The following is a 12,941-nucleotide window of genomic DNA, read 5'->3' on the forward strand; positions in this document are numbered from 1 at the left end:
TAATAGTTTGTAGAAGCACCTGCAGCAACAATAACTTGATGTAATCGTCTTCTGTATGGCTTTATCAGTCCCTGACATCATTCGTGAGAAATTTTGGCCCACTCTTCTTAACACTGCTTCAGTTCATTGAGGTTTGCTGACATTCATTTATGCACAGCTCACTTAAGGTCTCACAGCACAATTTCAAATCGGAGGTCTGGACTTTGACTGGGCCAACTTGATTCTTTCCTTTTCCAGTCATTCTGCTGTAGGTTTGCTGGTATGCTTGGGATCATTGTCCTGTTGCATGACCCAATTTCGGTCAAGCTTTAGCTGTCGGACAGATGACTTCATATTTGACTCCACAATAAAGAGCAGTTCATGGTCGACTCAATGACTGCAAGGTGGTCAGGTTCTGCGGCTGCAAAACAAGCCCAAATCATCTCCTCTCCTCCAACGAGCTTGACAGCTGAAATGTAATGATTGTGCTGATATGCTGGGTTTGGTTTTCACCAAACATGGCACTGTGCATTATGGCCAAACGTCTTCACTCTTGTCTCGTCTGTCCAAAGAACGTTGTTCCTTGTGGTTGTTCAGATGCAACTTTGCATAGTGCTGCCATGTTCTTTTTAGAGAGAAGAGGCTTTATCCTGGCAACCCTTCCAAACAAGCTATACTTTAGCCTTTTTTGATCTGAGGTTATATTTACCTAATTTTAAGATGTGCTAAGGACCAGATGATTTATGTCCCGATACATAAAACCTTAGAATTGAAAGAGGGTGTACTGTCTTCTTCACATAATTGTATATATGAAGAATTGTTATAAAGTTCTAACTAAAAAGGGTATGCACAATTAACCGGGCTCTCCTCTCAATACGCTCTGCACAGTGACCTGTAGCACGTCTAGCAGTGAAGCACATTTACCTTCTCCAGGTAAATGACGCACACACACCTGGCTGCCCACATCAACTTCAAGAACCGACTGTTCACTTGCCTAAAATATAATAGCACCCGTTATTCAATGTTATTTACTTCACCGGTCAGTGGTTTTAATGTCATGGCTAATCAGTGTATATCAACACTCTAAGGAGAATGCCAGTTTATAAGAATTCAAACTCAAAATTCTTAATCTTTATTGGAGCCCAATGGGGTTTTTGTCTAGACGTGCGTTTGAGGTAACAGACATTCAGAAATCTGCTTACCCCATTTTGGGTTCATTTAGGTAGGTGTGGGTTTGTTTGTTTGACTGTAAATAAACTGCTGTAAATAAAACTCATGATACATAAAAGTACAAATGAATTCTGTGCATTCTGTCATGGCACAAACCTAAAGTAACAAATAACCCCAGGCTGAGATAGGTAGGTTACAATGCAATAGCAGTCTTCTCCAGTCAGAGCAATAATTTGCTCATCATAAAAGTTTAGAGAGATTTATTGAAGCCTCAACATTGGGCAACCAATCATTTCTGGAATTTTAAAAATGAAATTAATCTGCATGTGGTGAAAGGTCATGTGACTATATTGCAATGATAATATCAGATCAAACGGACGACAGAGTTGGCAGCATGGGCACACTGCTGCTCCCATGTCAGTAGGCTGTGCACCTCCCCGGGCCTGGTTACATGAGGCGATACGGTGCAGAAGTTAGTCGTTCAGCCATTGTATCCTCTCCTGCGGCAAGTCACCCTGCAGCTGCTGGAACTGGCCCTCAAGATCCTGCAGATTGGCACTGGGACCCAGTTGACGTCCGAGCTGATGCCACACATGTTTGATTGTGGAAAGATCAGGGGACCTGGTTGGCCACAGGAGGACCTCAACATGACACAGGCAGTCCATAGACACACGTGTAGACGGACGTTGTCCTGTTGAAAGACTGTACCAGAGTGCCGTCTCAGGAGTGGTAAGGCAGGATGTCATTGACGTAGCAGGATGTCACTGACTTAGCGCTGTGCCGTCCCCTGAGTCCCCTGAATCACTACCAGAGATGACCTGAAGTCATACCCTATGGCTCCCCACACCATGATGTCATACCCTATGGCTCCCCACGCCATGATGTCATACCCTATGGCTCCCCACGCCATGATGTCATACCCTATGGCTCCCCACGCCATGATGTCATACCCTATGGCTCCCCACGCCATGATGTCATACCCTATGGCTCCCCACACCATGATGTTATACCCTATGGCTCCCCACACCATGATGCCAGGAGTAAGCCGGTGTGTCTCTCCATAACATTGGCAGGATTGGTCCTCTCCCCTCGATGCCAAAATACGTGCACACGACAGTCATCCACGATAATGCAGAACCGAGATTCATTGCTGAACATGGTACGATGCCACTCGTCATCAGTCCAAGCCTCCCAGTTACAGCACCACTCTGTGCTGGTGTTAATGGCAGTCTACGCATGGGACGGTGAAACCATAGTCTGGCTGATGTCAGTCGTCGAGACACGGTGTGAGATGACACGGGGTGTTGTAGAGAGTCCAATACCTGTGTCTGGATGGCAGGCACAGATGTCATGTGGTTCTGTAATATTTGGTGCACAATACAACAATCCTCCCAACACTGGGTGACTGTGACATCTGCATGCCCCACATGCCTGGCAATTGCACAATAGGACCACCCAGCCATGCAAACCTGCAATGTGACCCCGATCAAACTCCATTAACTGCTGACAGTGGTGTCTAATGCATCTACGAGGCATCCTCTGTGTCTGGTGACTAGACTTGCCAGCTCCTTGCAAATCTAATTATTTACATATCCATTGCTGGTCTGCACATGTACCAAATTACATCCAAATCAGTCCATTACTTCTGGATGCTTATTTTTTTGTCACTTAACATACATTTCATAAAACCTTCCTTTGCACTCCAGATCATTGCATAACAGATCCTCAGTTACTTAGAATGTAGCCATACAGCAGCAAATAAGTCTGAAAACCCATATACTGTATTAGCCCGAATATAATACGACCCCCCTCACACTTTTTAGTAACTATTTTTTTAGAAAAAAAGCTTTTGAAATACCAAATCTTACCCTTATAAAGAAAAATAATTTTATTTCACAAGATCATATAATAAGTTAACCAGCAACCACAGCTTAAAAAGCTACCACCGGCAATCAGCTTACGATAAGCGGAAAAAACAAACATTCCAAAAAACAATTGTATTTCTTTTTGGGAGGGGCAGTGGGGAGTAGATAATGAATATTACAAACTCCACAACCCTTGAGGGCACAGAATGTTTCTGATGCAGCAGACCCACGTGAAGAGGGTAAAAAAACATATTGCGGTGAAAGGCTGAGCCATATTAATAAATGACATGACAGCTCTTTTAAAATGAATGTTACTATCTTTATTAACAGCCACTATCAGTTTAATACTAACAGCGGCACAGGCAGGAAAGTCAACAATTTAGGGATACACGTTAAACACACACACACTGCCAAGGAAGCCAGCTCTCATCTGGCGTGACACTCATCTCTCTCACACACACACACACACACACACACACACACACACACACACACACACACACACACACACACACACACACACACAGAGCCAGGGATGCCAGCTCTCATCTGTCGTGACACTCACGCTTTTTGACTCTCCTGCTCACGCAAGCAATCTTACAGCAAATCTTTATTACAGCAAGTCAAGGTACTCCTTACAAAATATCGTATGTGTCGCCATCTATTCTCTATTTTGTCTAGGCCCGTCTAGGCCCCAAATATAAGACTACACCACCTTCTCAGACATATTTTGAGAGGAAAAAAAACCCATCTTATATTCGGGTCAACGTGGTAATTTTCACAAGTTAAGCACTTAAATGAATCATTCCATTTCACCTTCAGCTATTCATCTTCTGTATTGAATTTCTCATGTTAATTAATCCTGAAAGTACTGAAGGTGCATTCATAACAATAAGCCCACACATCTATCTACCTCTCTACAAACCCAAACTCCACCCCAACCTGGAGTAAAACAAGTCATTTCTTAAAAACTTGTTAAGGATTATTGTATTGGGGGAGTATGCTTACTTTCTTATAGACTATACTTCAACACTATAATGGAGTCAGTACATCCCATCTCAAGGGGGATGAGTCCAATTCTCCAGCAATATCTTCCTTATCCCAAGAAAGTGTTACTTCTTCATTGGAGTACATTGGATACAAGCACACAAATGTCTAGCTCCATAGGTTCTACTCTCCTGCAAAACACCTTCTTACACATTACTAATTCGTATTAAATGTGTATTGCGCAATGAATACTTGAGAGAAAAAGCCAAGTTTAATTCAGTGGAGTTCATGACTATATATGTAACTCTCTTTGCCTCTTTAACAACAATTAGGTTAACACGTAAACATTCCAGACTTAAAGTAGCAAAGCACTGCATGATTTATTAGCCATCCCACTCAGCCTATTATTGCAAACCATTTGGTCAGTGAACATATTGCACCTCTGGCTTAACTTGTCAAACATATTTTTGCACGGACCCAATGCTCCAATTAATTTTGTAAATCCACAGGGGCTCCTCCAGATAAACATTCCTGTGCCCGTGGAACAAAAGCTCTGATGTGGATTCAGCAAACTACAGAGACCCAAGCGCATGCAGTGCAGGAAGAAAGTACAGCTATCTGGAAAAACATGTGTAAGTGACTGTTAAACATACTGTGGCAAAACAGTGACGTGACTATTACATCTAGCAATGTTTTCGATATTACAAGATGACAATAGAAAGAACACAGAATACGATACAGAATTTACTTTTCATGTCTTTAGAACTGAGAACTAAAGATAATCAGTTAAAGGCTGTCCATAGTGTATTTATATGCATTAAATTACTGCAAATGAATCCATAAATTTAGAATATAAACCAAGGTATAAAAACAGTGCGTCATCAAATTAGCATTAGAGGTAAGTAACCAAACAGTTAATAGCCAAGGTCACCAACAGCAAATATTAAAAGCACCATAATTTTAAAAAGAAGAAGTCGTAGTTACTAGTCGTAACTTAAGCAAAGCAAATTATAAGCAAATACTTAGTATTAACACCTGTAAAGTTGCTAGCAAATGGTTGTTTAAGCATATATTTGTCTGACCATCCACTGATGGAACTATATAAGTATCTTGAATACATTTTGATTGAAACTGAAATTAAATTGAAGCGATTAAAGCAAGTGCACTATAATATTTAAAGTAGCCTTAAAACTATGACTGAAGAATACTGGGGAAAAAAAATCACACTGCAATATTTGGAATCTTTGCAATAAATAAATAATATGTTACTTATTTTTGAATAAAAGAAAAAAGGAGTTCAAACTGTATCCAAAATAAATTGTACCTAAATTAGGGCTAGGCGATATCATATAGATATATCGCACATGCCCAATAATCACCAGGCCTTCAGATGACAGGCGAAAGTGGCAGTACTTTTTGTAGTTTATAGTCTGATGCATTTATTAAATATAAGGATATGCCAAATACTGATTACTACATTTTGGGTGTCATAAAATGCCTTATTAATATTTTACTCATACCACTAATCTACTTAACGAATTGTGGGTATAAATATGTGTCCATATAGTACTGAAAATCTGACATCCGGCCAAATATTTCGCCTGTCGAGCCCTGGTGATTATTGTGCATGCATGATGTAATATCGATATGATATCACCCAGCCCTAAGCTAAATAAAACTTATTATCTACCAAGACAGTCTGTCTTTACTGGGAAAGGCAGGTCAGAAGTTCACTTTCAGGGCAATTCACCAAAACGTCTGGTACTCTGACAATTCAATTGTATTTGAAATTTTATCCAGGACAAATTTCAGTTAACATGAACTTAAAGAATATTTTAATGACAATCATGACAACAAAAATATACATATAAAATTAACAGCAGCAGCATAATCAGATTCTCTTACATCTGTTGCCATGAGTTGTGCCAACAGACACAACACATTGCTGACAAAACACTCAGTTTTGTTCAAAATGATCTCTATGGAATTAAAAACATTTCCATACAGTAAAAGATGAATGTCTTCTGGTGATCAGTTCTTGTTAGTCTTATTTGTTTTTGTTTAAATTTCTAGCAAACATCATACACTATGACTGAGCAAGAACAAAAATGATGATTGGCTCAAAGAACACATGCAGAGCTTACGTAAAAACAGCAGAGGTAAACTTCAAAATGAATAAACTATGCACTTATTAGAAAATTGAAAAATTACAACTAATTATCCATCCATCCATCCATTCATTATCTATACCGCTTAATCCATCTGGGTTGTGGGGAAGCCGGAGCCAATCCCAGCATCTTCTGGCGAGAGGCGGGGCACTCCCTGGGCAGGTCTACAACTAATTATGCTGCTGCTAATAATATGATTTCAAATGGCTGAACTATTATTTGATTTTACAATTATTTGCAAATTTATGCACATTTTTGAGTATTGGAACATTCGACAATGCTGATTCATTCCTACCCTGGAGCATGTCACCACATTTAAAACTTGTCAAAAACATGCTGATCGATGACTTCTTGGGCTATATCAAATTCCTGAGTGGCACAGTACACTGTTTCTACCGCTCTATGCATCAAGGGACACCCAAAATGACATTATGAGATAACTATACTACAGAACTAGCCTATTGTGAGTTCTCATTTCTGCACTTTCCATGACATAGGATACACATAACCCATAATAATCTGCATACAATCATCCAGCATTTATACCCTGCAGTCTAATGTAATCTCCACACCTCTGTTCAACAGCAATCTTGTCAAACCAGGTGTTCTTCATCTTCATATTTAAGCGAAATAAAGTTACGCTTTTCATGATAGTTTTTACTTAAAACAAAAACAGGGAACCAAATTCAATAATATTGGTTTAAGAATAGGAGCGTTCATAAAGGTACTGATGTTTTATAATGGCGGAATTTACCCAGGTAGGATACCACTAATAAGGGATATTTTCTCTGTGCTTCTTGTTCTTACTGGAGTGAGCCAAGGTCAGTAGTGTACGTGATGAAGGATCTGTACTATACATTTTTTAGGTCACTGACAACATCATGCATTGAAGAGGCACTTCGAGTACAATACTTACAACTTGATTTTTTTATGCCAGTGCTCAGCTTCTGTAAATATTTAATATAGATATCAGTTACCTTCAACATGACCCCGTAAAATGTGAAATATCAGGTAAACAATTACTTATACTTTCTTAAATCAATCAACTATAATATGTTTAGGGATTTAGTAGTTCATCAATCACATACAAGGTAAACCAGGAAATGACACAAAACACAAACAAAACACTCTAGACATATACATCTTACACTGGATGACGATTTTGCTACAAAACTGACTTCTTGTCAGTAAATGTGAAAAACCCTTCATATAGATGTCTTAATTGCAAGAACATTAAAACAATAAATCGCAGCATGGTGAATTCGTTAATCTTGTAAATATTACGTGAATCAGTCCTTAAAGGACAGCTCCAAAACTTCATATTGATTATTAGTCATATAGTATAAACGCAATATAGAATACATACAATCAGCGCATGAATACCAATTAAACATTTCTGTACATTGTTTTGCATACTAAATGACACGACCAAATTACTTTTCGACCAGAGTGAATATTAAATAAATAACGTGTATGTATGTAATCATGATTATGATATTGTAATATCAAAGGAAAAAAGAGAAACAGTATAGTATCTTTTAAAAAGTAAGTAATATGTGCTTTACGAATCATATATTTTCCCGATTCCAATCGGGAAAATTTACTTGTCAAACTATTCAATTAAAAAATAATAATAAATAGTTACGACCCGACTTTTTACTATGTTTGACATTCCATCAGACATTAAATGACATGCCTATGTCAATCCAAAAGGCACAGTGTATGTGAAGCTCTAATTAAAACCTCTTTTACTGGGACGTAACCATTTTCGTGCCAGTGGCTATACGATAAGTGTAGTATATTATAGTATAACTTACTGGCAAATAAGGTTTGTTATTGTTATTGTTAACTTTGTTCAGATGTTGGCACAAACAAATACACACCGGTTAAAAGACTGAAACGGATCGAATGGTGTGACAAAGACGACGACACTTTAACATCGTTCATACACGAGCATAGTTAAATCGACGTTCATTCAATGGATGGAGTGGAAAAACAAAACAAAAACAAAGGGAAAAGACGTGAGAAATGAAAAAATACCATACCAGATAATCCATGTATCTGCTTTGTTAGTAGTTAAGCGTAGCCGTATTCTTCCAAATAGATAAGTCGTAAAGGCAGATTCGCTTCTTGCTTGAGTATTTTGTGTATGATGGATGCATTCAAAACACTGTATTGTCAGCACGGTGCTTTGTATTCCCCGCCTTTTCACACAAAACAGAATCGATATTATAATTCCTTGAGCGGCTGGCTGCTATGGATGAAAGCTTGATCGTGCAGCCAAATGTTAACGCAGCGGTCTTTAGATCTTCTTACAATTGAAAGCCCAAAACCCCAGGACGGTACCCTATCTGCCGCCCCTTTGGTCACACAGTAAGTGGCGCGTTTGGGTTTTTTACGAAATACAATGTTACAGGAACTGTAGATCCTCGCTTTTCTTTTGCGTGGGGTAGTCATCTGATCAGGAGAGGAGGCACGCAGCGGTGCACGCCTCTATCAGCTGTGAAGCCGCGTCCTGTGCTCCTCCCTGTCATGTGACGATGGTCTTTCTTTTGTATTTTTTCTCTTTCCTTCTCGGTTCGCCGGCGCTGTACTTTTACTTCAACAGGGCGTTTTTCGAGCTGCTTAGGTTGAAGTTATGCAAAATATCTTGCCTAACGCCTTCTTTTATGAACTAGACGATGTTAGACATCAGTTTACCTGTGATCACCGTTTTATAAGATTTTCAATAACACGTTCAAGCAGACTGCCCGTTAAATTATTTTAAATTCGTACCATCATATATGAATTCAGATACTAATAACAAACACACTGTGATAGATATATAATAGAAACATACATGCAGTTTATTCTATGTGTGGTTCAGTGGGTGAAGATGCTGTATCTGAGATTGGAATGTCATCTTTTTAAATCTCAGGGTTGGTACAGTGATTTCAGCATTGGGCCCCTTTTAAATCCTTTAAAATTGGATATTGTGAACCAAAGTATTTTACTTAGTAGGATTTTAAAATAGAGCTTGGAGGAATGCTCCCTGGGTGTTATATTAAAGGCCTTTGTGTTTGTTTTGATTGCAGGTATCTTGTTTGCTGATTTTGCTGATCTGGTTTTCTAGTTGTTGAACTCAGCTGTTGGTGATAAAGACTGCTACCCTCAGCCGTGTGCACTTAGCCAGGATTGTTATTAGTAAAACAACTGCACTTTGTTGCACAAGGACCAGTCTATCTATGTAAATCCACTGAGGAAGCCTTGGCTCAGCTGAGTGTCTCCTTATTCTCACTACATGTTTCCTGTGCTTCCAGTACATATCTCAATCTACCCTCTACAACTCCAGGCTATGCTGGTTCCAGAGACCCTGAGATCCCCCTTTGGCCTTTTTTATGACTTGACTCACAGTGGAGGATGATCTGTTGGACACTGGGGCACCGTCACCCTCAGTACCCCCGTCAACTGAGGGTACCCCCCTCAATGCCAGCATGTATGAGAATGTGAGAAATATCTAGAGTGCTAGTGTCCTCATTACTGGCCCAGCAGGGAAGTGTCCTAATACTGTTGGGGAAGTCTGAACTGCTAGGTGTCCTGATGCTACAGAGGGATCGCCTGTTGTTTGAGGCCTTGTGGGATGCATCCCTGCAGCTCCAGCACAGGATATTGCAGTCCCAGTGGACCTACCAGTCATACACCACTCACTGTTCATCTGCAAATGGTAGCTCTTTGTCCTAGTTAAGGATAAAGAGGTTGACCTGGAAGGTGAGCCCCCCTCCGTGCCTGCCAAACTGCATTCTGACCTTTTTCAGCAAGTGATAAGTGCAGATTCCTTTGCCAATAACCAACCAAGTTAAGCTCAGTTAGAGAGAGGCCTGATGTCAGTTCTGAGAGTTCTGCCCTGGCTTTCAAATCCCCATTCTGAATGCCTCCTGCAAGTTCTGGGCCACCTTTTATTGACCCTACACCATCATCAAACATTAGTCCAGTGAAATATCAGGTCTGGCAACCCAGCTGCTGTTCCATCGAAAAGATATATAACATCAGTCTGCCAAAACAGTGGCTTAAACCATGGCACCTCCTATTCACGATCAGCATCAGGACCCTGGAGCTTGCCCACATTAGCTAGCTCCTGCAGGAGGTTCATACATACATACAGTACATACATAGGCCATACATACCTGCACTGTCAAAAGCCTGTGGAGGAGGAAATTGAGAAGATGTAGGTAGGAGTGACTAAATAATTACACAGCCCATGGCTCAGTCTCATTGTGATCATCCTTAAGCCAAATGGAACCCTACGATTTACATCAATGTCATCCATACCAAGAGCTGGGTGGAGCACCTTGTTTACCTCTGCAAGGTGCTCGTCTTCAGTAAATCCCACAAAATGCCACATAAAACTCACTGAGGCTCACTACCTGTGGTTCCTGATCAGACAGGACCTACTCCAACTTCAGTAAGACTTTGGCTGTGAGGTGCTTTCCCAAACCATTAATGGGCATTCCTGAGACTGTCCAGGTGATATTGTTTCTAGCCATGCCCCTCTCAGGCCTAATGTAGAAAGGAAAGCCTGACCATATTCGGTGGGCCGACGATGTTGAATTTACCTTCTAGCAGTTGAATAGTGCCCTTATCACTGAAATGGCTCTCCACACCCCTCAAAGTTAATTATAATAATTGTCATACCATTTACAGGCAAGGTGCCTCTGAGGCTAATTTGGGAGCCATTCTTTCTTGGAACTTTGAGGGCAAAGGACATCCTGTGTTGTACATCTCCTGGAAACTCACCCCTGCCAGCATTATGTAGCTGTAGAGTGGAAGGCCCTGGGTCAAATGGGTCATCCATGAGTTGAGGTATTACCATCAAACATCACTTATCACAGATCACACACCCCTGCAGGGGATGGCCAGGACCATGGACACTAACAACCTGCTGGTTCATCAACCAACAAGAGCATGATTTTTCAGTGTAGCACCACACCAGGTCACCCTATAGGAACACGGATGGCCTTTCCTACATGCACTGCCTGTGGGCTACCTCTGCAGATGCCCCTCTGTCCATTTCCCCTCACTTCCACCCAACCATGTGGCTCCTGCAGTCTGTTGGCCTTCATGCAAATCTCCCTTTCTTTTAAAAAATTCTGGAAGGTATAGTTACTCCCAGCTTCATCTGCAGGTAATATCTCAGGGAATCCACCACCAACTTTATGGCTAGGCACTCCTGTTCCACTGTAGAGTACTTCTGCTCCCTTAAACACATTTTGTGACTCAAGAATGCTACAGGCTGGCGCTCACCCTTAACTTCCTGCAACACTACTGCACCAAGGAAAACCCCTGAAGCATCAGTCTGGAATATGAACTGTTGATCAAAATCTGCGCTTAAGAGGACTGATTCACTACAAAGTTCCCCTTTCAAGGCCTGGTATGCCTTTTCACATTGCTCTGTCTACAGTACCTTATTGAAAGCAGAGTTCTTGGTGAGGTCAGTTAAAACAAAGTCTCTAGCAACAAATTAAGGGATGAACCTTCAATACCATCCCAGTAAGTCCAAAAAAGATCTCACCTTCTTTTTAGTTGTAAGCAGGCTACAGTTGTGAATAGCCTCCACCGTTTCTACCTGTGGATGAATTACTCCATTTTCAATTATGAAGCCAAGATAACCGATTTCTCGCTTTGCCATTGCATACTTCTTAGGGTTAATGGTGAGACCTTTGCCCCTCATTTGCCCCAGCACCTGCTCTAGTTGCTTGCAGTGGTCCTCGCAGGTGTTACTAAAGATAACCACATCATCCAAGTATGCTGCAGGGAATGTACATAGGTCTTTCAATACTCTGTCCATCAGTCTATGAAATGTGGCTGGCACCCCCTGCAGGCCAAATGGCATGACACAGAAATGGTACAATCCAACAGGTGTTTTTAAAACAGTCAATTCCTTTGTCCTCTCTGTTAACGGAACTTGCCAGTACCCTTTGTACAAATCCAGTGATGTAATGTACTTGGCTTTTGCCTAACCTAAGTCATCAGTCCTGGGCATTGGGTATGGATCAGATCTGGACATGGCATTCAGCTGCTGAAAATGTATACAAAACCTTATCATGCCATCCCTTTTTGGCACCAATGTCACTGGGCTGCACCACTTGCAGGCTGAAGACTCAATGCCCCCCCCCCCCAAAGAAAGCATGGTGTCCAGTTCCTGCTTTAATGGTGTCAGTAACCTTCCTGACACAGTGTCATACTGCACCTCCTCAGTGTAGCCTGGTTGTTCATTAAAGAGATCTGGATCCAGTAGAACCTGCAACTGCTGTTGTTGGTGTAGCTCCAATTGCAAAATGTCCACTTCCCGGGGTCCACCCCAGGTTGGTGAGTTCAGCAGGCTCATCTTCTTCTTTCACAGCCCAGACAAACGGTTGAATTTCCCCATTGTTTTGTTTACAATGAAATTCCTTCAGCAGTTTCACATGAAAGATTTGTTTTCTCTTACTTCTTTCAGGCATTGCAATTTCATAGATCACCATCCCCACCATCGGTTTACTGTTAATTTTATTAAAAATTCAATAACAAAAAAACCTATATTTCAAAACTGATCAATTTTTTACTAAAGCTAGCTCATAATGTCATGAACATTTCCAGAAAATTTGGCCTTTAGTTGTGTTAGATGGTCTTGAGTATGTCCTGGGTATGATGTTAAATTGCATTCAGAACTGCAAGCGGTCCTCCAACTTGCAGGGAAAATTTTGGGGGTTGATGGTGGAATTGGCCCTCCAGCCACCGTAAAACAACTCACAAC

The 12,941-nt window shown here is 40.9% G+C and overlaps 1 protein-coding gene across 1 annotated transcript in view; it reads right to left on the bottom strand.

Moving 5' to 3' along the window:
* The window catches only part of arl15b (ADP-ribosylation factor-like 15b), a 95,636-nt gene extending 86,959 nt beyond the window's left edge, over nucleotides 1-8,677 (bottom strand). The window contains exon 1 of the mRNA XM_072714455.1: nucleotides 8,215-8,677. Coding sequence (XP_072570556.1) covers nucleotides 8,215-8,226 — 12 coding nt within the window. The 5' untranslated portion in view covers nucleotides 8,227-8,677. The remainder of the gene's footprint in view (nucleotides 1-8,214) is intronic.
* Between the last annotated feature and the right edge of the window lie 4,264 nt (nucleotides 8,678-12,941).

Source organism: Paramormyrops kingsleyae, chromosome 7 (assembly GCF_048594095.1).
Source record: "Paramormyrops kingsleyae isolate MSU_618 chromosome 7, PKINGS_0.4, whole genome shotgun sequence".
In the NCBI taxonomy this organism is placed as follows: Eukaryota; Metazoa; Chordata; class Actinopteri; order Osteoglossiformes; family Mormyridae; genus Paramormyrops; species Paramormyrops kingsleyae.